A 26,773-nucleotide genomic window follows, 5' to 3' on the forward strand; every position below is an offset into this window, starting at 1 on the left:
GAGGGGGGAGGATGCGTTGTGGTAGAGAGAGAGCGATGGTGGGAGCCGGGAAGATGGGAGTGTGTGAGTTCGTGGTGGGAGCCGGGAAGATGGGAGTGTGTGAGTTCGTGGTGGGAGCCGGGAAGATGGGAGTGTGTGAGTTGGTGGTGGGAGCCGGGAAGATGGGAGTGTGTGAGTTGGTGGTGGGAGCCGGGAAGATGGGAGTGTGTGAGTTCGTGGTGGGAGCCGGGAAGATGGGAGTATGTGAGTTCGTGGTGGGAGCCGGGAAAAGAGGGGGGGGGGCGTCGGTGGCGAGGGGAGGAGCGAGGGGGCAGTGGCGCGGGGGAGGGGGAGGTGGGAGCCGCCGAGATGAGAGGGAGCGGCGGCTCCCGCGCTCCGAGCGCGGACTCGGCGCACAAAGCGGCCGCTGACAATGTCCGTAATTAGCGTTAACTTTCCGCGAGCCCGCCGGGCCCCGCCTTTTAGCTGAAGGTCAAAATAATAAATGTGTTCCCTAATGGGAGCGTGGAGGAGCAACAAAGCGCTGAGAACACTTTGACACGGCGCCGAAGGGGGGCGGGGCGCCCTGGACCAGAATGAAAAGGCGCCTCCTCCGGCGTGGCGAAAGCGCGGCCCCGGCCAGAGTCCCTCATCTCGCCGCTCCGCTCCCAAGAAAGGAGGGAAGGAGAGGCAGGAGGGAGCAGGGCGGGATAGGAGGAAGGAGCAGAGGCAGGAGGGAGCAGGGAAGAGGGAGCGGAGAGGGTGGCGGGGGGGGTAGCTCCATGCCCCGTAATGAATGCACCGCGCTCTTTGAGTCCGGAATGCGGTTAAGTGCCCGCGCGCTCATTACGCGATTTGTCGCTCCGAGACTCAGCCCGGAGGGAACACTGTGTGCTCCTCCGCATCATCATCATCATCAGCTTCACCTCCATCTCTACATCCTCTCCGTACGCCTCTTCACCCTCTGTCCTCTCTTCTGTGATCCTCTATTGCCCTCCCCTCCTCCCCCTCCCGTGGCGCCGCTCGCCTCTCCCGGACGCTCCTGAACCCGCATCGTGAGAACCTGCAGATTCTGCCTCGGGCTTTTATTATCTCACTGGGGGGGGGGGGGTGGGGATGGGGAGGGTGGCAAGGAGGGGGTTTGCGGGAGGGGGCCGTGCGGAGTAAATGTTTCATTAGACTCGTGGACGCCGAGCGGTGCTAGCTCCCCCGGCGCGTAGAAACTTTATTAAAACAACGTCGCCCGCGCAACACGGCACAGCGCCACTCGCGCTCAATGCGATTATGCAGATTCCTGGGAAACACTCGTGGGCCGAGGGGCGGGTGGAGGAGGGGGCGGAGTAAGGGGGCGACGGGGGGAGGCCTCGCAGGGATTGGCGAGGCACCCCGTGCAGCTCTCGGCCTCCTCTGGACTCGTCGCCAGTCGCGGCAAGGAGGGGGAGGAGGATGAGCTCTGGGGTGGTGGGGTTGGGGGCGGGGGCTTCAGAAGGACCCCTTTAATATTTGCAGCACGGCCCCGGCTCATATTGCATTGAAAGGAGCGCAGCGGGGCTCCCTCTACACGGGGGAGAGGGTGAGGGGGAGGGGGTGAGGAGGAGGAGCGGGTGCGGTGGGGCAGATGAAAGCCGCCGCCAGGGCCCCAGGGCCCCTTTCTCTCGAGTCCGCGGCCGGGCCGCTCCTCCTCGCGATCGCCTTTGTTTTGGAAGAGTCTCCCCCCCCCCCCCCTCTAAACGTGTTTTATTTTTGCACACAGAAGCGTAATTGAGCCGTAAAGGAGCGCGCGAGAGTTGGTCCAGAAAGCCGCTGTTTACACGCTCTTTAAAATGGTATCGTGATTGATGGCCGAGAGGGAATCGGTTTTTTCTTTCATTATTTTTTTTTATTCTCTGAGTCTGCGGGTCTCGAGTGAAGGTGGCGGCAAGGAGAGTGGAGTCGTTCCCCGTTTCTATCACTTCCCCCCCCCCCCCTTGACACCCCAACTCTCCGCACCCCTCCCATCGCCCTCGGCAATCGCTGGGTAATGGGGAGGGGGGCTCTGTATGAGACGGGTCGAATCCGGTCGGGTCAATATAGGTCGACATGGGCCTGCTAAGGTCAAATGGGTCGGGTCGAGCTGCAGGGGCTGTGCGTTAGATAGAGGCGGGATGAGTTAGGTCGGCTCGAGTCTGGTGGAATGGGATCAAATCGGGTGGGGATGGTTCACACCCGATCTGGTCTTGTTAAATAGTCGGATCGGGTCACTGGCCGTGGCCGTCCGCGCGTGCCACTGTGTACGCGTGTGAGCTTTGCGTGAGCGCACACGCAAGGTAAGGTGCACGTGTCTGTTGTGTGTACAGCCCTTAAAGTGGGCAACGCGCGCGCACACTTTACGAATGCACAGCAGTGCAAAGTGTGAACAGTGCACCGTATCACGTGCACACGCATGCGTACACTTCACAGAGCCGTGGGAACTGAGAGAGTGGACTCGTGTTCTATCTAACGACTCCATCATTAACCAAGACCTCGACAATGTTTCTCGCCCTGCTGACTCGTGTCCCGAACCCCCTTATGGGATCGCGCTGATGAATGTCACCGCAGATCGGGATGGATCGCTGCTGCCGTGCGAACAGAGTGGAACAACGAAGACGTCCAGAAATAAACCCCTCGATCGCACCTCCGATTAGCACGGTTGGCTACGTACGGTGCGAAAGAAGTGCAACATGCATACGCACATTCGAGACGCACACATCGCACCTCCTGGCTTTGACATTCCTCCTCTACCAACAGCATCAGAACATTAAAAAAACTAACATCCACATCTCCTTAACAAATGACACATTAAAGACACCAGCCACAGTAAAGCGACTGTGACCATGCAGCCCAAGCTGTGGAACATTCTAGTAAACACACGGATAAACACAGCTAGGGACCGCATCGGAGACCAATGCGCTCCTTTAACGGAGGAGGAGCAGGAACACGATGCGAACTCTGTCTCTGCTGAAGGCCTCTCGTCGTGGCGAGCACAAACCTCGACATTGCCATCGAGCTCCTGAACATATTACTCCCATATGCAACAACAGAATAATCGATATGAATATGCGTACAACCTGTGTATGTATATTCAAACATATCCTTTCATGGACACGTATATAAAACAGACTGTAAATTAATTGTGATTCTGATTTATATAATTTAAAACATGGTTGGAGTAATTTCACATGCGTGTATGCACGCCACTGTATACTGTCTCGTAAATATCACTCTTGAAAGAGATACACAACGTACTCTCAGACACTCAGAGAGTTCACAGAGCAGTAGCAGTAGCCTTACACTCATAAGGGTGCGCGTTCAATTCCCATTCCCAGTCATCATCCACTGAGTCATCTCTCCTCCGTAGGCGACACAATGAGCACAACTTTTCTTTAAAAATACCAACAGTGTCTGAACGCCCCCGCCATAATAACGTGGAATTACCACGTTGTGTTGGTCACGGATCAGCAAATTGAAAGCAGCAGTCGGGCTGAGTTTCGCTGCGTTGGACCACGAGGGGTCGCTCCATCACGGGGCCGCGAACCCCTTTCTGCCTGCGCGTCGATGGGTACCCCTGCCAAAAGGGGTCCCCAGTGCCGAGAGAGTAGGGAGCCTCTGGTCCCCACCAATCCCCTCGAACTCCCTCGCCACGAGGCTTATGCGCGGATCCCCCATCCGCCCGTGCGCTCGGAGACGCGAGGAACGGGGTCCGCACCCGCGCAGCCACGCCACCTACGGCACTCCATTCCGCCCGCGGATTCACGCCACGCGAACCCCCCCAACCCCGCGCCCTACGGCGCCGTGGGTCAATTCTGTTGCCGATCGGCACCTAAACGTCCCGGCTTGCCAGAATGTTGACGCGCACGCTAAAGCGAAACATGCACAGACGCACAACGCTCCCCGTGCCAAAACCGGCGCCCCGTGCAGCCGCGGAGCGCCGACGTGACGGGCATCCAATTAAGCCTCGCGCGCAGCGGCACGAACCCCCGCCGCTAATTGGCGCGAGGCGATTCCATCGCCTATTAAGCGGCTTGAGAACGCGAGCGAGCGGAATACAATGGTCGCCCCCCCCACCCTCTACCGCCACCCCTCCCAAAAATACAATTATAAAATATAAAAAAATGTACAAAATAAAAACCACAATGAGAGTAACACGAGAGATAATCCGCGCGCGTTCGCCAAACGGGGAATGAAGAGGAGGGCGCGCTGGCTGTGTTTGTGTCGAGTGCGCTGCGCGGCGAACTCCCGCGACGCGGAGCGCGGAGCGATCGTGCGCTGAATACGGAGCGAGGCGCGCGCTCGCTCACGTACGCGCACGCGCACACGCACACGTGTACACACTCACACGCACGCGCGCACGCGCACGTCCCGCTCTCCACCTGCGTGTGCCGCGCTCCCCCAGCCCCCTTCGCCGCGCCGCGCAGCTCGCTTCGCCATTTTTGCCGAACTGAGCCAGCGGCGGCTCCGAGCCGCGCTTGCTGCTGCTGCTGCAACCAGAGACCTCGGTCCCGCTTGCTTCATCCAGGTACGGGGTAGATGTCGGGCGGGCGGGCGAGCGGGCGGGCGAGCGGGCGGGCGAACGGGTGGAAGGTCGGGAGGCAAGGAGCGGGGAGGGGGGGAAGAAAGGTCGGACGGTGCCCCGGGCGTTAGCGCTGGCGGGCCCGCGATGGAGCGAGCGGTCGCTGTCGATCATCCCGGAGGGCTCCGGTCCCTGTCCCCTCGCTCATCCGTGGGCGAGGCTGCAGGCAGTTGGATGCGCAACGCGACGCGCGGTTTGGTGTTTCGCGAGGTTGTTTTTATTGTTGTCTCTCTCCTGCGGCTAAAGACGCTCGGTGACAGAGCGAGCGTCCTGTCATCGTGGTGTGTGTGTGTGTGTTTGCGTGTGTGCGTTCATTTACGCTGTGTGTATGCGTCTACATAAACAACCACGTACGCACACGATGCGGGTGCACTACGCGCACATGCACACCACGGACGCAGTAGATGTGCATCGCCCTACCACAACATGGACTCACGCGCATGCGACGCGCCTCTATTGTGTGGGTGATGGACGACGGGGAGATGCGCCGCGTGTAGACACACACGCACACAGCTCGCCTAATTTTATACCGCATGCCACAACCGCAGCCACATTCTGTACGGATACATCTCTCGGACGTCGCTATATGCAGGCAGGCAGCAGCAGCCTGCGCGTCGTCTGCCGTCCGGCCCGAAAGGCACAGCGTGCGTACCTTTTTGTATGCTGCCCTATGGCCATTGTCATCAACATAACCTGTGCATCAAAATGGTTGACGCACGCGTAGCTCTTGCCCGTCTCGTTTCCCCGGCTATCGGTTCAGGGTCAACGATTGTTTCCCCGCCCCCCCCATAGCGGGTCGCCGGGCGTGCGACTCGTGAACGAATTTCCGGAGCGAGGGCGGCGTCTCGCAGCTGCGAGCTGTGAAGGCGAAACAAAGGCGGGTGGGAGCAGTCGCGGCCGTCTTGACGGACGCCCTGCGCGCGCGCGCTCGCGGCAAATGATGATGATGATGATGATAAACGATGATGTGGCGCTCGCGGTGTCGAAGACTAGCGAGAGCATGGCATCACCGGCACGGGCCATCATCATCGATGGCCATCACGAACACCGACCATTACCATTGTGTTCCATCGACAATGGGAAGCATCATTATCATCATTAATCATAACTACCTTCAATCAACGGCAACCACCACCATCATCATCACCACCACCACCATTAAAAATCAAAAACGTTATAATCAATCATCATTGATCGTCAATCACAACAACAAGCGTCATCGGCGTCGTCATGATCATCAAAAAATAATCGTCACCAGTAATCGGTCATAATCATCGATCATCATCATCACGAGTCCACGGCATCGTTCCGCCACCGCCGTGGCTGCCGCTCCGAGCGATGACATCACCACCCACCTCGCACCTCCACGATGACATCACCACCCACCTCCACGATGACATCACCACCCACCTAGCACCTCCACGATGACATCACCACCCACCTCCACGATGACATCACCACCCACCTCGCACCTCCAAGATGACATCACCACCCACCTCGCACCTCCACGATGACATCACCACCCACCTCGCACCTCCACAATGACATCACCACCCACCATCACGTGTAACCATCAGGTGTACCCATCACGTGCAACCATCAGGTGTAACCATCAGGGGTAACCATCACGTGTAACCATCACGTGTAACCATCACGTGTAACCATCACGTGTAACCATCAGTGGTAACCATCACGTGTAACCATCAGTGGTAACCATCAGTGGTAACCATCACGTGTAACCATCAGGTGTACCGATCACGTGTAACCATCAGGTGTAACCATCAGGGGTAACCATCACGTGTAACCATCACGTGTAACTATCAGGGGTAACCATCACGTGTAACCATCACGTGTAACCATCACGTGTAACCATCAGTGGTAACCATCACGTGTAACCATCACGTGTAGCCATCACGTGTAACCATCAGTGGTAACCATCACGTGTAACCATCAGTGGTAACCATCACGTGTAACCATCACGTGTAACCATCACGTGTAACTATCAGGGGTAACCATCACGTGTAACCATCACGTGTAACCATCACGTGCAACTATCAGGGGTAACCATCACGTGTAACCATCACGTGTAACCATCACGTGTAACCATCAGTGGTAACCATCACGTGTAACCATCACGTGTAACCATCACGTGTAACCATCAGTAGTAACCATAACGTGTAACCATCACGTGTAACCATCAGGGGTAACCAACAGGGTGATCACCAACGTGTTGTTGTCAGTGCTGTGGTGGAAATTGTTGAGCGCGGAGCGGGGAGGGGCTCGGGAGGGTGGGGGGTGGGCTCCAGCCCCTCCCCGCAACTTCCAGACAAGCTACACACTGCGGGACTGCGTGGGTCCCATTGGCTGGTCGGTATCGGCCCCATTGGCTATTCCATACTGACCTCAATGGCTATTCGGCATCGGATCCTATGGATATTCTATATTGATCCCAATGGCTATTCGGCATCGGATCCTATGGCTTCTATATTGATGCCAATGGTAATTAACATCGGCCCCATTGGCTCTTCCACCTAGACCCCAATGACTTCTTGACATCGGCCTTATTGGCTCTTCCATATAGACGCCAATGGCTATTTGGCATCGGCTCCTCTGGCTTCCATATGGGTCCCAATGGCTACTTGACATCGCCCCTATGGCTATTGGAGATGGCTTCTAATGCCTCTATTTCCCCCTAAAATATTCAAAACCCATCCCTCGCGCCTGACCCTTGTTGTTGTTGCAGACTGTAGGCCCTGCAAGCACTACTACCACAGTGCAGCATGGTGAAGGTGGGAGCCGGGCTGGGCGGGAAGCCCTGTGGAGATGGCGGGGTCCCTCCCGGGGCCCCAGAGGGACCCCCGTCGTGGGAAGGGGAGGGCTCTCCGGCACTCATGTCCCCGCTGGACGTGACGCAGCTGCATTACCCGGTGCCGGACAAGGTGAGAGGGCCGCTCGCCACCACCACAGCCACCACTATCACCACAACCACTAACACAACCACCAACACAATCACCACCATCACCACCACAACCACTAAAGACAAGATCTCCCGTAAAGCCTATGACAGACTGTCGGGGCAAGTGCTGTTCGCGAGTAGCACCTATGAAGGCCAGCAAGGCACACGAGTGGACGAGCCTGACCGCTTTTGTCTCCCCCATTGGCGATGTTTACACATCGCACCAGATACTCATGTTTGAGGCTGAGTCGACGTAGGGGAGGCCAGTGGACCGGTCCAGATAATCGTCACTGGTGTTGGCCGTCAGCGGGAATCGAACTCGGGTTGCCGGGTTCGTATCGCAGTTTGCTAACCGTTACACTTCCGCTTCCCCCCATCACCACAACCATCACCACAACCACCACCAAAGCCACCCCCACAACCAACTCCATCCCTACCACCACCTCCACTACAACCACAACCACCCCCACCAAATCCACCCCCAACACCATCACCACCACCACTGTCACTGCCGCCAACACCACCCATTCGCAACATCCATTATTTAGGCGAGAGCTCGTGGCTCGTGTACGCGAGAGTCTCGCTCACAGCAATTCCTAAAATTCGTCTCGGGCATCCCCTGGATGAAGTGCACAGCGCTCCCTCCTCGGCAGCAGTGCTCAATTAAATATTCAGCAGCGTCTGGTCACGTGCTGCCAAGAGAAGAAGACCACGTAGATCTGTGCCCCCCTGCCTCTGTGCACGCGGTGCCCTCCAGCCGCCTCCCGCATCTCTACCCCAGCTCTCGCACGCACGCAACCCGGGCATCGGTACAGCCAAGGGGTGGGCGATGGGGGCGGTCCATTCCACACACAGAACTGCAATAAAATGCAATTTTGATTCATCAGCCTTTGTGCCCTGTGGGAACATTTTTCGCAGATCCCATGTCTCCAATAAAACAAAAACATCGAAGCTTAAGTCTCACTGGGTTCTCCTCCTGGTTATAATTAACGACCTGCCGCTGGGTGGAGCGGGCGATGTGCGTGTAATTCCGTGGGATTTACTCTGCTTGCTAGGAGTGTTTCCGAGCGAAGGCCCCACCCGTCTCTGAACGTTTGGGATGCTTTCCCATTAAGAAAGTGTCCCAACCCGTGAGAACGAAGGGGGAAAGTTCCTTGCCAGGTTTGAAATCCGGTTCCATTTTCAGATTTGCGCCATAATTCCACTGGCGAGTTCGCAGAGAAGGCGATTACACCGTCGCAGATACAGAGTTGCCGGGGGGCCAATGCGATATCGTGAGCGAGCGAGGTGGCGTCTCTGAGCCACCGCTCTGGAGGCAAGGTGTGTGTGGTGGATCACGGAGAGATTTGTGAAATTCTGAAACCCACGCGGGTTTTAAGTGGCTGGGACATAGCAGCACAGTGAAGTGGGATCGTCAGCCCGTTTGTGTGAACCTTTCGTGTTACTGCCCTCGTAATGTGGAATGGTTTTCTCTGCTTCCTCCGGTTTCCCCGACTGGACATGTGAAAAAAAGAGCTTCATAGCTCATCGGATTTCTCCAGGAAAACTCCATTGCCCAAATACCACAAAGCAGGACCAACCTGAAACAGGTGCCTTGGGATACCATGAGGATTTCTGTGATAAAAAAAATAACGTAACAAAAAATACATTATTACAGTTCGTAACGCTGTACATATATACGTGACATTTCCACTTCGCTTACTAATTACGGAAACACTGTGATCACATTTGGTCTAAACATGAGCAAACAAATACCAAAGAGGCACTCGGGGGCGATATTGAGAGGCTGCGAGCCATGGGGGACCCATGTGGAGTGGCCGGGGGGGACCCTTGAAGGATATTAATTGAAGAGACAGAGCATATGGTTTGCTCCCTGTCCAACCGTTATGACCGGGGTGGGTGGGTGGGCGGGTGGGGGGAGGGGTTCCTTAGGTGGCAGTGTTATTGACGAATGTGCCGAGTTGTTACTCGCTGGCTCTGCTCGGCACGCCTCCTGCACGCACGAGTTCGACGCCGGCCCCGGGGGCTGCGCACCAAATTACACTCGGAGATTATAGCGGGGCGACGCCAATCAGTTCGCCACTGGCAATTAGCGAATTCACTTCGCCTAGACGTTTGCGAATGTGTCCCGGCTGTTTGTTCTGTGGGGGGTGGTGGTGGCGGGCTGGGGGTTAGCTGGTGGGTTCGGGGTATGGGTCATGACACGTGGGTGATCAGCGCATGCAAACACGTCGCAATTGGGATCGCACGTACCAAACGTTGATTCATGTTACGATTTCAACTTCGTGTTTATATTATTCGAGCGCGTCAGTGGAACCCGGGTGGAGAGATGTTCATCCAGCAGTGGATTGATCATGGCTGATGATCACGATTGCATTGTTGCAGTATGTCATCATCCACACGCGTGGCTTCAGTGCTCTCTCTCTCTCAACATGAAAGTTGCTCTCACATCACAGGGGCACTAACCCTCCCCCCCCCCCCCCCCCCCCACTGCCATCGCCATAAATAATACACGCTCGATAATTTACCACAAATGCATTGAAAAGGTCACGGCCCAAGAAAGATCCCGTCGCGACCGTAACAGAGGAGATGCCGCTGCCAGACAGAGGCGGGCGGTGCGAGGGGCGCTTTAACGAGTGAGCGTTAGAGCGGTGAAAGCGCGACAAACCAGCGCCAGAGAGCGCGGCGTGCCCCCCACGGCCACGGCCGCGCCCGTCCGCCCCCGAGGCACAATTTGCCTGGTGCGGATAAATGTAACATTATCCATAGTCCTACCCGCTCATGAAATATTAATCCATTAATAACCAATGTAAATGACTGTCACCGGGAGTTATTAATGCGGCACGGGCCCGTCCGTCGAGGGTTCAGCCGGGTTATTGGCCGATCCATCTCATTTAGCGCCAATGCACTTGGCGCCCACGTGCGCGGGGTACAGATGAGAGGAGAGCGAGAGAGAGAGAGGGGCGCGCGCGGTGGCGGTGCATTCCAATTGGTGCTGCTTTGGATTCAAGGAGAATCGATTCGCGGGCGAGGAGGCTCGAACTCCAGGTCGGAGGGACCTGGCGACAAGCTGCCTCTGCCACGGCGTAGTCGCGAGGCACGGGGGTGACCTTTTGAAATGATAATTGCCAGCTTCGCTCTATGCTCCTCGCCCATCCCCCCCAGCCCTCCGATGCCCCTTCCGGCTCTCGAGGCGTCTATAAGCCCCATCCCCCCCCCCCACCACCTGTTTTGCACCGAGGGATGGTGCAGTGCAGACCATACACTGTCGAGCGTTTTTGCGATCACGGTTGCTGACCACGGTTGCCCCCCCCCCCCCCAAACAAGGCGAAGTGGCCAGTGACAAAGAGTGCGAGTGATGCTGGGATGGACCGCGGAGTGTTTCGTGCGCAGACATCGGCGAGAAACCCAGCAGACAGGAACGTGAGCGCAGGCTACAATAAAAGGACTCGTACAGGTCGTGATAATAATAATAATCCACGCCGCGCGTGGGATTTCTCGAGAGCAGAAGGCGTGATTGTGACCACGAGGTCAGTCCTTCCATGAATCAAGCCTGCCAGGTGACATCGTCACCACGCTGCGTACATAATTCACACAGCCTCGTTCCAGATCACGTACCGAGCCAAAAAGAGCCAGCGTTATGGCCGTATTGCTTTTCGAATCTGCAACGACCAGGAATCCCAACCACAATACAACTATCGGTGCCGGCTGGAAACAGAATAGATTTGACAGCACACAGAGCTCCAGGTGCATGTAAGTACAAGCCTCTCAGCCTCATGCAGACCGGCGTTGCAACGAGAAAATGGTCACACATGCAGTTCTTTGGAGCTGGTGCTCTGCATGAGCCTGAAAGTGTTTGCAAATGCAAGCACCCATCTGTGCGTCGTTAAATCCATATAAAATAACCACTACGTCAACACGAACCATGCCACCTGAGTTCGAATCCCAGCGACGGCTAACATCAGTGGTGAGTGATATCAGAACGTGTCCTGGGCCTCTAGGTCGATAAAGCCTTACATGAGTACCTGGTACGGTATTTAGAATTGGGGTGGTACTCACCAATGCACCTCTTCGTGCCCTGGGCAGGTCTTCATAGGCGTTCGCTAGCAGCTCTTGCCTCCGCAATCTGTTTGCAGGCTATACTGGGGGTCTCTGTCCTTTGTACGTATATATGTATGTACGTGGTGGCAGAGGCTGCGTTCCAGGCACATGCGTGAGCTGTCAGATCGTTACATCGTTAGGCGCGAACAAGTGTTCAATTAATTACGTTTTGAATGGGGCTGGCAAAGCAGCTGTCACAACAGCGAAGAGGATCAGTTTCACTGGCGAAACCGACACCGCACGCTGCCTCCTCGCTCTCCTTGCAAAATCGATGCCTGTTGCCGCGTGGTGTCCCTCTTCGCTTTCTCTCTCTCTGCACCTCCCGTTGCCTCCTCTTCCCAAGATTATCATTAAGACCAGGACAAACTTCCAACCACAGCCAAAGAGGAGAGGCAAACTCGGGATTCCAAACGTCACGGAGTTCACGGTGAACTTCAACGACAGCGCCTCCGAGAAGTTTAAGGTAAGACATTGAGTCGCCCCCCTCCCCCCGTCGTCTATCCCGTGAACAGGATTTATGAGCCGACCATGTCCAGCTGCATGAGACGCTGGCACCTTTCCGACGATTAAACCCAAAAGCACACGTGAAATAAGAGAAATGAGTTCCATACATCAGCATTTAGACGTATTGGCGGTGTACACCGGTGCCACATAACACACCGGTCCCCATCAAACAGTTTGAAATCATCATTTGAACTGACATTCGTCTTCCGACTGCTTCGACATCACGATAATTGATTCTGATGCACCCTGGAAGATTTTCTGACTGGGGTTGCAAATCGCGGGGTTAAAATCAATCATTATTGCGGATTTTTTTTAGATATCGCGCACAAATGTACCGCCAATAAGTTAATTTGTTTAATCAGGCAAATGCTGGGCCTGTTTCGACCTCCGCAATCTTGTCAGCAGAGTCAGCGGTGTTAATTCTCCCAGATGTTATTGGCATGCGCCGTCCACATTCATGGTGCGGCTCATTCAGTGTACATACAACATCAAAATCCGTTTAGAACTCGTACACTTTAAATAGGCAATAATTGCCACAGAGACTGTATGAGAAAGCAGGGCTGTTACTAATACACACACCCTAGTAAACAGGCGCAACAATTCCTATAGTTGTATGATGTTCAATGTCAAACAATGTTGGCCCAACGTCGTATGTATTTGGTGACTAGGACGTGGGTTCAGATCACATCTTGACAAAATGCCCGAAACGCATCGCCAAGAGCCTGTGCCTGGGTGATGTTGCCGACTTTTTGCTGGCTGGCAGTGACATTTGCGCGTTTTGGACCAAAAACAAATCTCAGACGGAAATGAAAGTGGGCCGGCGTCGCGTGCACGAGGGTTTAACCACCCGCGTCGACAACCAGGTGACAAAATGGCGGCTGCGGCCCGACATGGTTGTCAGGGGCAACTAGGCCTGTGGCGTCACCACGTGGCTTCTCAGCGCATCACTCGTGCACGATGGTCACGATTGCGACACGGTCACATCGACAAAGGGAGAACGCCTGCGATTGTTCGCGTTCATGGTGGTTTTCGGGAATGGGTGAAAACCACATTTTTGCACGTGATGCACGCGGTAATGGTGGATGAGTAAGTGGCTCCACTGGGCAGGCAATTACATGGGCATTGTTGTGGTGTGGATGGGGACTGGGTTGGTTCACAATGGAGGGTGGTGGTGGGGGGGGGGCGGCTGAGCTGCACAGATAATGCAGACAAGAAGAACATCCATTAGCAAGCAACTGGGCAAGCATTGTAATACAGTGGCACGCGAGCGAGTAGACAACTGACACAGCTCACCCGCCGTGGTAATTATCGCCGCACTGCAGCTGAACGTCTTCCTCGTTCGGCGTGTGACGCTTCTGCATGCGTTGGTAGATTCAAATAGAGCATTATCGGGTCACGTTGCGCTTATACGAATATATTATTTACGTTTGTGCACTAAATATTTATATTATGTGCTTCTTTTACATTTATGCTGGTGGTTCGGCCACTGTGCAATCGGGACAAATGTCGCAATTTTAAAGAGACTGACAATGAGGTTCAGAGTAATAGATAACTTCATCGAATATTGACATAATTTCGTGATCATCATTCATAGAATCGATGGGGGGGGGGGGGGGAGGAGGATGTTGTTCAATACTGTCTTGTAAGCTAACGTTTCTGACTACTTTGCTTCTGAAGGAGTTGCGTTTTTATGCTTGTACATCATTGCCAGCATGGCTCCCTTTTTGTTTTAATCTCATTCCAACACAAGCATGTTCCTGAAAATGAATCTTGAGACTCACCCAGGTAGGCCACGGAGGCGAGATGTTACCTCCCTCGCCTGGTATGCAGGAGGTCGTGGGTTTCATCCAGACTTTGATGCCTTCTGCTGTATATTTGGAGTTTGCATGCTCTCCCTGTGGTCGCGTGGATTATTCTCTGGGTCTTCCGGTGTTTCCCGTCACATTTAGAATCATGCGCTTAGATTATTTGGCCCCTATACAATTCCAGAAAAGCCACTTTGTTGAGCTATCATTTGTGGCCAGGTCACTTCTGAGAAAGAGCTATACAGCTCAGTGAGCCTTACCTGGTAAAATAAAACATTGTTTAATAGTTTAGTGTCTGTGTACATTGTGAAGGATGTGAGATTATTGCGATTATTTTCAGCTGCTGACATCCACGGTCATGAGAGAGTGCATTAGGTGCTCACTCTGCGTCTGCTATTCTCTAATCCTCTTATGTTATTAAATGTTGGAAATTGTAATGTAGTCTCATGCATCCACTGAGCTTCTCATTAGTACAATGGAAATGTGTACTTAATTTTCCTTTGGTTCTTTCGGTAAAGTCACGTAGAATGAGAATAAAATAATAAAATCAGACAATAAAATTCTCACGACGTTTCGGCCACAACACAAGTAGCCTTCATCAGGTGAAAGAACAGAACTGTCGGGACGACAGTGCTCCAATGAGCGTTGTTAAGATTCGTAGCGGTCTTTTTAAGTTCGGTGAGAGGTGTGAAACCTCTTGACAAAGGAGTTTAAGTATCAAAGCAGGAGAATTTAGCATTGAAATAGCTGAGGGATTAGCTTGTGACAGAAATAGCTATGTTAAAGTCAGAGTTTACCTATCAACAGAGGCATTTAGTATATGGACGCTAAAGGCCTCCAACTATCCAACTTTCATACAGTAAACCAATGTGAAAGAACTACATACACTCTGCAACATACACACGAACTCCTATACACACAATCATGAACACACGCACTCACTGAACTGACACACACACAAACTCATACATGCACACACATTCTTGAACTTACACCCATCAGCTCATAAATAAAATGTAAATGAATTCGCTCACAAACATACGAACTCACACACACACACGAGCTTTACAAACATAACGCACGACGTTCAATGCAGCACGCAACAACAACCGCCGTTCACCACTCAGTGGCGGTGCCGTGACCACGGCGCTTGTGCCAGGCTAGGTGCACTTTTAGGCCACGTGAAGTGTCGACGGCTCGCTGCTGGCAGGAGGTCACGGGACAGATCCAGGTGCCATGGGTCGCCCCACTGAGATGACTGACAGATGCAGCAACTGCGCTCCCCACTGTGGCAACTTGCTGCGATGTAGCACAAACGCACACTCACTCGACAACCCACGTGTGCGTCCACAGCTCACTCTGCTGGTGATGTTCGGCCTCGCGTTCCTGGCCTGCGTCGTCTTTCTAGTCGTCTACAAGGTGTACAAGTACGAACAGAGCTGCCCAGAGGGCTCCTACCTGCAGGTACGTGCCTAGCCATACATTCAGCGGTGGGCATTCCACATTGCTATGGCGAGAGCTATGCGATCAATTCAACGATTACAGAGCATTGCAACTGTAGATAAAAAAAATAAGGAATGGATTTAGCTTTGAATTTAAATATGAGCAGGGAGTTAACGGCACGGATGGAAGGGAGAAGGGGCTTCCAGAGGCAGCAAAGAGAAGGAACGATCACCCACTGAGCGAAGGGTGACTGGGGGCTTCGACAGGAAGGGTTGCTGGAGCGAAGCGGGGAGTAGAGTGAGATGAGAGGAGAGAGGTAGGAGAGTGCGTGGAAGATGCAAGGAGGCAGAGACAAGTCCATGGGGTATCTTGAAGATGGCGAGTGCGATCTTGAAGTTGATCGTGGATCCATTTGGGAACTGGTACGGGTGAAGAGTCTGACAGCGGCATATTGGATCAGCTGGAGTTGGAGATGAGGGATTTAAGGGACGGGGGGGGGGGGGGGGGGAGGCGTCGAGTGGTAACAAATATTGATCGACCACGGAGGTACGAGCGGCTGAGTCGACTTCCACACATCACCTCGCCACGTGGCGCGATGTGCACCCGGAGGCCCCGGCGCCCAGCATCGCGGAGCGGGCTGCAGTCCTTGCGGTGTCCCGATACCACCGCCTCGCCTCTGCCATTTTCATGTCCTGTGGCATTTGTAACCCGTCAATATCTGTATTAACCAACGAGTAACGTTCTCGTACCACACACGACACGTAATAGATTTTAACATTCACGACATCTCGCTGGTTTATTTTCGTTAAGCGAAACTTAAGCAACAATCATCGCATTTTCTCGCCCTCTGCGCTTCTCGTCGTCTTCTTACGCTCACGGACACTCTCAGGGATTCCTGTGATGTCATGGATGTTCTCGCTCTGTGCTGATGCACCACGGATCTCCCTTGTACGTCTCGCTGGGTAACTGGCTAGACGGGATTTTCTGTGAGACAAATACGCATTGGATTGACTCCGTATCCTTTCCTCGTCCACCTCCTCCTCTTATTCTGTTTCCCTGTCTGTTTCCGGCTCTTTTTCATCTCCCACCACCTTGCCTCCCTGCTGTATATCCACGTGCATCCCAACACCCCCCATCGTCTCGTGTCCCCCTTTCCCTACCTTGCACATTCTCTCAATCCGTCTCTCCCTCTCCTGTTTCCTGCTGCATCCCTCTCGACCCACGACCCCCCCCCCCCCGACTCTCATCTCCCCGTATGCCCCCCCAACCCCAGCACAAACGCTGCGTGCCCGTGGGGCTCATGGAGTCGTACTACGCTGGGGAGGGGGTGGAGCCCCCCGGCCGCTTCCTCACGCTCGTCAACCGCTACACCGTGGTGAGGCAGTCCCTGTCGCACACCGCCTCCCACCAGCCCGCGGCCCGGGACAACAACAACAACAACGACAACGATGACGGCGGTGACGACGGCGACGACGCAGGAGCCTCGCCCTGGGGGGGCGGCGCCGGGACTGAGATCGGGGCCGAGGGCAAGGGCGTCGCGGGGGTCGCGGGGGGCACGCCCCCCCCGGCCAGGCTGGAGGAACCCAGCGCCTCCGTGTGACGTGGCTGCGGCTGCGGCTGCGGCGGCGGCGCGCGTTTCGATTCGGCGCACGCACACGCACGCTGGGGCGCAAAGACACGGGTGCACGCACGGGATAGCGATCCACGCACACAGCACACAGCGCATGCACCCGCACGCGTGCACACGCTCACACGCACGCACCACGCACGCACTCATGCGCACGTGCGGACACGCACGCCGTGCGCGCGGGGGTGAGGCCACGAGCGGTGATCGACCGGACACGCACGCGGCTGCCGCTGACACGCGCGCAGATTTGGGAAATTTGAGCCCGATTTGTCTCCTCCTTCTGCTCGTTCCGCTTCGCCTCGCCCCGTTTATTCGCGGTCGGCAGCCCTGCTTCTGATCCTCCAATTCTGCTCGTTTCTCACTCTCACCGCTCTCCTTTTTTCTTTTCTTCCGAAGGATCCCCTTAACGCCCTCGTTACCGCTGCTGCTTGGCAGCTCCCAATGTTCAGACCCACCTACGGTGACCGGTTTAACCGCGTTCACGTAGATCTTACTTTTCTACCTGCCAGGAATCCGCAATGTCACGGGTAATTTCCTGTCACCTTCTCTCCACGTGCACCAGCCACTCTGAATCCGATTCCTCACATCTGCACGAGTCACATTGTTCTGTATTATTCATTGCTAGCGACACGACAATACTGTAAGGAGCCTTACTGCTACTCGTGAGCATTAATTTATTGACGTGTGTGTGTGTTCAACTGGTATTTATGTATTTCTTTGATTAGCTAGTCGCGTATTTATTTATTTATTGGCTTACTTGATTGGAGCGCTTATGAAACAAAAGCGCGCCTTGAGCCGAGAGGTTTGCTTGAGAATGACGGAGGGTGCCGGGGACGAGGGTTCGTCGATCAGAAGCCACGAGGTAGGACGCGTTGCGGACATGCGGTCAGAGACACCGGCCCATCACGGGGAACCCTGGCGACTCCAAGGGGAGGGGGCGATGGTGGAACGCGTGGCGGTGCACGTGTCGATCACCAACCCCGCACATCCCTCCAGCGGCCACCGTCCCATAGACACCACGTCACCTCCTCCTTTGCGTTGTGTTTAACTCTTTTATGATACTGACTTGTCGCGGCTTGGAGTTGTTTAGTGGCATCCGGCTCAACACTTACGTATTAATGACAAGTGTGCTTTGGTGTGGTAGGCGATGCTGTGTATAGCTCCAGTGTGTGATGACGGGACAGAGGGGGTAGGGGCGAAGGTAAGAGCGAGACTGCTCGGTTTGATCCCCGTTGCAGAGAAATTAAGAGGTGGGGGTGGGTGGAGGTAGTGGGGGTAGTGGAGGGGAGTCGTTTGGTTTAGAGGCAGTGTCGGCTCGTGGCTCCAGGTTTAGGATGCTCCACACATCACCCCGAGTTTTCCAGCCTCGGGTGACAAGTGCCAATATATTTTCTGAGTAACTGGAATGCGAAGGTGACAATGTGAAGATGCTGATGGTGCGGATGATGATGGCCCAATGTAAACCAACTCTGCTGGTAAGAATAGGTTAATGTTATTTTGAACCCAGTCTCCTCGTGGCAAGCCCTCTAAGCGAGCCCTCTTCCGAGAGATCCTCACCGGCAAAGCCCCCACGCCCAGCTGCATCCTCAAGTCTCAAAAGTAGCGGTCGAGGCTGTGGCCGAATCCCTGCACCTCCTCCACCCACGAGGTTCTCTCCAGCTCAGAGAACCTGGTGGGCAGAGTCAACCAAGGGGAACGAGGAGGAGCCACGTGCTCGAAGTGCCGTGGTTGGTGTTACCGTATCGAGCAGATATTAAATCTCATCTTGTTGTTCTGCAGTAGCCGATGGTTAGACACACAAAGTCATGAATCGATCTTCCCAGGAGAACTGGCCTGCGGAGAGCCCAGCACTGGTGCATCAACACCATCATCATCAATCGTTGTCTTCGCGTTCCAATCATCAACGAACTCACCTGCGCGTGTCACCCGAGACTGGAAATCTCGCGGGGGATTATCGCCTCTTGAACCTGGAGTCCCGAACTCGCCGCTGCCTGCAGTTGTGTTTCAGGGGGGTGCAGGCGCGTGCACTCGGCGCGGCTCCCAAGTGCGAATACCCTCATCCTTTGTGTACTTTGTGAGTTTCACATAAGTCTGGGCACTACCTCCGGCGCAGCCTAGGAGGAGGATGGTTCATTGCGCAGCTCGCAAGCCTCGCTGTGACCACAGCGCCTCGGCCACTTAATCCCGACAATGATGCGACTCAGTTTCCGACAAAGTGCTGTTCAGTGGCTATTCTAGGCCACAGTAAAACAGGGGGCACCACCTAATATCGGGGGGGGGGGGGGCTTTCACACCCACAGTGTAGACCTCCATGAGTGTAAGAGCGGAACCTCTGGCGTGGGTCAGCTGTCGACTGTGCAACTGCTGCGAGATCTTGGAGAGGGGGGGAAAAAGCGATGGCAAAAGATGTGAGCGGCATTGTCCGTGATGGCGTCTCTAACGCGAGTGCCTCCTCCCCTAGCCGCCTCGAGAAAGGTTCTGTCTCTGAATGGAGGGAGAGGCGGGTGGTCGTTGCTGTTCTTCAGGGGTTGGCCGTGTACTTCAGAGACCCACTGCTTATAATCTCCACGGACTCCGTAGCCGTAACCATGAAGGGCGCTACCGGAAGAGAAAACAACCGAAGGGAATTAAGAATTAAAGCAACTTGCAACTGCCCCCCCCCCGCCGCGACTGCGGGGCGTGGTAAAAATACAAAACGCAGCCGCGACCAATAATCAGAGTTGGCTTTGGGGCTCAGAGAGAGAGAGAGGGTGGCTGTGGGCGCGCCGCGTCGCCGCGCGTGTGTGCACGTGTGTTGAACTTCTTTCGCACCGCACGTAGCCAACCGCGCTCATCGCAGTGTCGGGGGAGGACAGCGGACGGGCGTGAGAACGAGGGGTGAGGGTTTCTGTTTGGTCGCTGCAGTTTATTTAACATACGTTTCCCCCCCCCCACCCCCACTTCAGCCCCCGGGCGAGTAACTGCCCGCGTCTCAGACGATGATGTTTGCGGGATGGCGCAGGCGAAACTGGAAACAGCCGGGGTTCTTTAGGGGGTCTATAGAGGTGACGCAGCGACCCCCCCCCCCCCAAACACCCAGATACACCTGTGGGATTAAAACGGCGAGCTGGGAGGTGAGGGTACCTGGGCGCCACGGTGGCGAGATGTTAACTACCTCGCCTGGTATACAGGAGGTCGTGGGTTCGAACTGACGCCTGCTGTATATTTGGAGTTTGCGGTGTCTCTCTCCCCGTGGTCGCGTGGATTATTCTCCGGGTTGTCCCCTCCACATTTAGACTCAACGTCACGCGTTCGGAGTATTTGACTGCCGTAAATGTCCACACGATAAATCCACTTCGTTGAGCTATCACGTGTGGCCAGGTCGCTTCTGGGAGAAAAAAAAAAAGGAGCTACATCGCTCAGTGGGCCTTACCTGGTTAACATTTGAAGATAAAAGGTGTAATAGTTTAGTTTAACCTGGGTACGAACAGGGGAACCCCGCAATGATGAGACCTCTTGTCGTGTTGGTCGCAGGCCCTCCTCCTCGCCCGCGTGAATTCGTTCTCGGCAGCCTCCGCCACGGCCGTTAAACTTCAGCGCGAAGGCCCTCCAGGTGGGGTCGGGGGGTGGGCCCCTCTGTGTGTGTGTGTGTGTCGGGAGACGCGTCTAGTCGTGACGTTTATTTAGCTTCTTCAGGCTCACGCACACCAATCGTGAACGTAGATCTCAGTGCAAAGCAATTGTTGGCTCGTTTGAAGTAGTGTGTGACGTTTAAATGTACCCCCCCTCCCATCCGTAATAAATAAATAAACACACCATTCAACAAACACCCCGCTCGCGTTTCGGCGGCGTCTTTGAACCACGACGTGCATTGTTCTCGATATGCTTGATTCTTTCGGTAAAAATCACGTCGAAGGGAAACAATAAAATAATAAAAATATAAAACAATAAAATTCTCACGACGTTTCGACTGCAACACAAGCAATCATCATCAGGTGTGAAACCCACAGCAAGAAAATTTTAAAAAACTTGGCGGTTTTTTTTAACGGTAGCACCACGGAGAGCGATTTGGCAGCTATTCAGATGGACGAGTCCATCTACGTTCGGATAAGAGGAGGGGGGAGACGAAAATAATGGATGCGGTCTGAAAGCCACCGTAAGCGTGAACAATCAATTAAGACCCGAAATGGTTGATCAAATCCTTCCAATGATTGCTAAGCAAAGAATCCATCTTCTCGTTTGAAATTGTCTCTGTGTTTGTATATGTGGATAGCCTCATGAACGAATCTCTCATGGTAGCCAGATGGCTTGCAGAGAACCTCTGTCTTGGAGAAGTCAATGTCATGTGAGCCTACTGAATTATAACAGTGATCTGCCACGGCCGAGGTGTTGGTCCTACCGTGTTTTAGGTCTGCTTTGTGTTCACGGATGCGGTCCGAGACGTCGTTTGATTTCTCCAATGTAACTACTACCACAGAGGCAACTTAGTTTGTAGACGCCAGGGTGCTGTATGTCCGGAATCACATCTTTTACAGATGTCTACAGACGGTAGGACCAACACCTCGGCCGTGGCAGATCACTGTTATAATTCAGTAGGCTCACATGACATTGACTTCTCCAAGACAGAGGTTCTCTGCAAGCCATCTGGCTACCATGAGAGATTCGTTCATGAAGCTATCCACATATACAAACACAGAGACAATTTCAACCGAGAAGATGGATTCTGGCTTAGGAATCATTGGAAGGATTTGATAAAACCATTTCGGGTCTTAATTGATTGTTCACGCTTACAGTGGCTTTCAGACCGCATCCATTATTTTCGTCTCCCCCCTCCTCTTTTCCGAACATAGATAGACTCGTCCATCTGAATAACTGCCAAATCGCTCTCCGTGGTGCTAACGTTAAAAAAAACGCCAACTTTTTTCAATTTTTCTTGCTGTGGTTGTCACACCTGATTATGATTGCTTGTGTTGCAGTCTAAACGTCGTGAGCATTTTATTGTTTTATATTTCTATTATTTTGTTTCCCTTCTACGTCACTTTACCGAAAGAAAAAAGAATATGAATCCCTGCAGTCACAAAAGCTTTAAATCAAGGTGTTAAGATGTTTAAACACCAAACTGAAATCAGTTTCAAAGACGGATTGGTCCAATCAGTTTCAAAAACAATGCATATATTATCAGAGTACGTTTTATGTTTGCATTCTGACCACAAGTATTGTGGTTAATTCAGACATGATTCCTTGTAAAATGTTTCAGTTTGGTGTTTTAATATCTTACCACCTGTTTTGTTGCCAGAAAATAAGGGGAGAACCTATTCTCACATTTTGGTACTGGCAAAGGAGGTCCCGTGAAGTGTTATTCATTTTGTATCGCAATTATAATTACGAAATGTTAATTATTGAGATGAATTCATTAATGTAGCAATATGTTGTTAATTATGACAGGGTGTTGCGACTCAATAGCTACTATGAGTGTAACTATTCATATGGCTATTCAAACATTGCTCATCAGGAAAACATTGTAAACGTAATTCTCATCAGGCCCCATGGTGTAAACACGTGCAGTCTGCAACCCTTATTATCAATTCTATCTCTCAATTCTGGCCTCTCTCTCTTTATGTGCTGTGAAAAAGGCTCATCGCCCAAAACGTCACCTATTATACATAAAGCCAAAGTATGATTCATCCATGAGAATATAAGAAGATATAGGAATGTGGAATTTCCACCACTGGCTCAGGGCTGTGAACAGGGAACAAGCAACGCCTAAATGGGCATCGTTCGAGCAGAAAATCACTCGACTGGTACCGACGCGTCGATTAAAATGTATCACTCCACGCACGACACAACCGTGGAATCGTACGCGTGAGAAGAGATTACTGACAGGAGTCGATGATAAGTCGATGATGATCGGTACGTTTAATCGACGGAGGAAACAGAACTTTACAAGCGAGGGAGAGAAGCGACGCGACAATACAATCGAGTCGGCGAAACGGGACCAATGGAATTGGGAGCCGAAGTCGTGAGATGAATTTTAAACTACCATAACTATTAACTAAACTATTTATGTTTCACCAGGTAAGGCTCGCTGAGCTATGAAGCTCTTTTTCAGAAGCGACCTGACCGCAAATGATAGCTCAACAAAGTGGCTTATGATGTGGACATTTATAGCAGCAAAAATACTCTAATTGCGTGTTTCTAAAATGTGGAGGGAAAACTCGGGAGGACCCGGCGAAAAATCCACGCGGCCACGGGGTAGAAAGACGCAGATATATAGGCTCAGGGTCGCGATCAAAACCCAGGACCTCCTGCATACCAGGCGAGGAATTTAACATCTCGCCACCGGCCCACCCAAAATCGCTGTGGAAGGGGAGTGTGGGTGAGGGTGGGAACTCAAATATGGACCAAACTAACTGCTCGTAGCTCCACATTTATATGGCAGGGACGAGTCCATCCATAATAATAAAATAATCTAGAGCGTTATGATTCAAAATAGGTTTCTCCCAAGCGCTTATTTCCCAGCATGGGGCGTAAAAATTAATGTAATGGGTGAATCGTTACATTGTTAATTGTTACTGTTTATTAATGTTGGGCGGGGTGGGGGGGGGTATCGAGCCATGGGGGCCCTTGACTGCCACAGCGCCCCCACACGCTCCACCGCATCCACTCAGCGCTTCTACGAATTATTTCAGTTGCCACAGCAGGACCACCCCCTCCCCTACGCGCCCCGTCAGGCTCAGTCACCGCGTCCTACGACTCAGTCACCGCGTCCCACGGCTCAGTCACCGCGTTCCACGGCTCAGTCACCGCGACCCACGGCTCAGTCACCGCGTCCCACGGCTCAGTCACCGCGTTCCACGGCTCAGTCACCGCGACCCACGGCTCAGTCACCGCGTCCCACGGCTCAGTCACCGCGTCCCACGGCTCAGTCACCGCGACCCACGGCTCAGTCACCGCGTCCCACGGCTCAGTCACCGCGTCCCACGGCTCAGTCACCGCGACCCACGGCTCAGTCACCGCGACCCACGGCTCAGTCACCGCGTTCCACGGCTCAGTCACCGCGTCCCACGGCTCAGTCACCGCGTCCCACGGCTCAGTCACCGCGACCCACGGCTCAGTCACCGCGTCCCACGGCTCAGTCACCGCGACCCACGGCTCAGTCACCGCGTCCCACGGCTCAGTCACCGCGTCCCACGGCTCAGTCATCACGTCCCACGGCTCAGTCACCGCGTCCCACGGCTCAAACACCGCGTCCCACGGCTCAGTCACCGCGACCCACGGCTCTCGCGCACATCGCCTCTCACTCCATTCCCCATCATCACAACACCTCCTGCCGAATTCATTACAAAAAATCACGTCGTATTTCTGATTTATCTTCAACCCCATATATACATTGATCCGCGATTAATCCACCCTGCGGGTGATTTCATCCGTGCGACAATTTGACAATAATTGCATTTACAATCGGCGCTTAACAATCAATAACACCAACAACACCCCCCTCGCGGTGCATGAATCGGTTAATCAATGCGACCACCACCACGTGGTGTGGAACACTCGGACCCCACGTGGAGTGAGAGAGAGAGCGCCGTTTGTTTATCGTGAAGCGAGCCGCGACTGCCGCTGAGAATGCTGATTTCTTTTTTTCTCCTCCTCTGACCGCCAACGCCGCCTCGTCTCGTCCCCCCGGAGCCCGGCTCGCCATGGCAACGCTTTCTTTCATTTAATTGCGGTGGGAACGCGGCTCGGAGTCACCACGCGGCTCCCGCGCCCGTGCACGCACGCAGAGAGACAGAGAGAGAGAGAGATGAGCGGTGTGGAGAGCGTACGGAGACCATCGATGAGAGAGCCAAGCGTGGAGATGGTGGGTGGGTGGGTGAGAGGGGAGGGGGGGTTGTTGGTGGGGAGCGGTAGTGTAGTTGTTAGCGCGCTGCGCTATGAAACTCGGCGGCCCGAGTTCGATTCCCGCTCACGGCCTCCACCGGTGACAATTATTTGAACCGATCCTGGGCCTCCACTCAGCCTCAAATGAGTACCTAGTGCGGTGTATAGTAAATATCGCCACTAGGGAAACAAAGGCGATCGGGCGTGGTGCTGGCCACCCACCCCCTCGTCGACCATTCCGGCCTTCATAGGTGCTCGCTAACAGCACTTTCCCCAACAGTCTGTTAAGGTTATTTGTCTTTGTTGGTGAAGAGCTCACGCATATTGCCCTCGCTCTACCTGCAACAAAACACGAGCGCCTGTGATTATATCCTAGCGCTGCCCCAAACCACAACAAACCAACCAACCATGCACAAAGCCCTCAGCTCTCCCCCATGCACAAGCCCTCAGCTCTCCCCCTAACAAGTCATCAGCACTACCCCGAGCCCAATACCAGGCCCTAATGACACCAGCCAACCACACGCTCGCATTACCCCACCCTCACCACCGTTGTGAACCAGACACGACTTGTCATACTCTTCACCAAAGCCAATTAACCTGAGCCCCCGGCACTAGCTTTAGCCACAACCACACCGATCAACCAGACTCTAGCCCTACCCTTAAACCATCCAACCAGAGGACACCCAGACTCTAGTCCTACCAGTTCATGAGTCAAGAGCAAATATTTTAGTTATTGGTGCCACCTGAGATGGCAACGCTCGAGTTTTACCAACATCTTTAAATCGCCAAGGAATTATGCAATAACCGCATTCAATAAGCATGTGATTACATAGCCCACTGGTCTTGGCCACATACACAATCACATACACAATCTTGTATCGCTAAATGTGTCGCCGGCTATGGTACCGAATTCTGCTCTGGCCCCGGTACTCTACCATTTAACTGGCAAAGGCGACGCCGCGTTGATGCCTCCCCTTAACAAACTGACCAACCAGATCTAGAAACATCGTTATCACTCACCCCAACTCTGTTCCTGGCCGGTGTGGGTCGGAGCCCTGGGTTGGCATTACTTTAAGGTGTTTATTAATTTATATGTATGCCATTTGTTTACCCAGGCGACTGCCTTCACTTAGACTCACTCAAGACCCTCTTTTCAGGAGGGTTCCTGCATTGGGCACTTTGGTCAAACTCCACGTTGCGGAGCTTCCGGTTTGCGTGTGGGAAGACATCGGGAAATCTGCGGGAAACGACGGCCGGTGCAACGTTCAATCGTCCACAGACAGACGGGTTCACAAGACCCACGCGCTGAACTGCCGTCCACCAGTTAGCCCATGAGCCAGAGCAGAAGATGGTACCGCTGGTGGGGAAACATCATGAGTGATGGACGTTTCTGTGTGTTGTTAACAAATGTATATATATATATATTATAATACTCTTTGGTTCTATTCGGTAAAGTCACGTAAAAGTATAAAACAACTAAAAATAAAAAATTCACGACGTTTCGGCCACAACACAAGTGGCCTTCATCAGGGGAAGGGACCAGACTGTCTCGAGGACAGCGCTGGAGTGAACACAGCCAAGCTCAGACCGCGACCTTTGAGCTGTGTGAGAGGAATTAAGGTGCCTTGACAAAGGAATTAGCATAAACATTTGCATTTAATTGGCGGACTTAGCATGATGAACGGTGTAGAGGGGGTGAACATGTGCAGACCGGCGAGGGGGGGAGTTTACATATTGATGGTGTGAAAAGTGAATTTAAGCAGCTGCGAAAGTTTGGGATTCCACTACTTGAAAAATATACTGTACGATTGAAAATTACTTTAATGTTTGGTTCGATTTAGAACATCTTTCCAATGGTTGCTTAATTTGAAACCATCTTCTCGGTTGAAATTGTGTCTGTGTTTGTAAAT

At 53.5% G+C, this 26,773-nt stretch overlaps 1 protein-coding gene across 2 annotated transcripts; it reads left to right on the forward strand.

The window, feature by feature from the left end:
• The first annotated feature begins 4,305 nt into the window (after positions 1-4,305).
• On the forward strand, positions 4,306-20,811 carry LOC116940709 (neuronal vesicle trafficking-associated protein 1-like). 2 transcript variants are annotated; one of them, XM_032950870.2, is made up of 5 exons: positions 4,306-4,513; positions 7,311-7,506; positions 11,968-12,087; positions 15,287-15,397; positions 16,650-20,811. In XM_032950870.2, exons 2-5 carry the CDS (start codon positions 7,348-7,350, stop codon positions 16,974-16,976), a joined length of 717 nt encoding a protein of 238 aa, XP_032806761.1. In that variant the 5' UTR covers positions 4,306-4,513; positions 7,311-7,347; the 3' UTR covers positions 16,977-20,811. The 2 variants fall into 2 exon arrangements, with proteins under 2 accessions (XP_032806761.1, XP_075921924.1); XM_076065809.1 differs by lacking the exon at positions 4,306-4,513 and adding an exon at positions 5,351-5,444.
• Positions 20,812-26,773: the final 5,962 nt, after the last annotated feature.

The sequence above is a fragment of the Petromyzon marinus genome, chromosome 9 (assembly GCF_048934315.1).
Source record: "Petromyzon marinus isolate PM22_M1 ecotype Great Lakes invasive population chromosome 9, UKy_Petmar_22M1.pri1.0, whole genome shotgun sequence".
NCBI classification, from domain to species: domain Eukaryota; kingdom Metazoa; phylum Chordata; class Hyperoartia; order Petromyzontiformes; family Petromyzontidae; genus Petromyzon; species Petromyzon marinus.

Excerpts from the sequence above, each read along its gene's own strand:
- LOC116940709 (XM_032950870.2), top strand. The coding sequence starts at position 7,348 with ATGGTGAAGGTGGGAGCCGGGCTGGGCGGGAAGCCCTGTGGAGATGGC. Across the intron at positions 7,507-11,967 it reads ATTACCCGGTGCCGGACAAG|ATTATCATTAAGACCAGGAC; the intron begins GTGAGAGGGCCG and ends CCTCTTCCCAAG. Across the intron at positions 15,398-16,649 it reads CAGAGGGCTCCTACCTGCAG|CACAAACGCTGCGTGCCCGT; the intron begins GTACGTGCCTAG and ends CCCCAACCCCAG.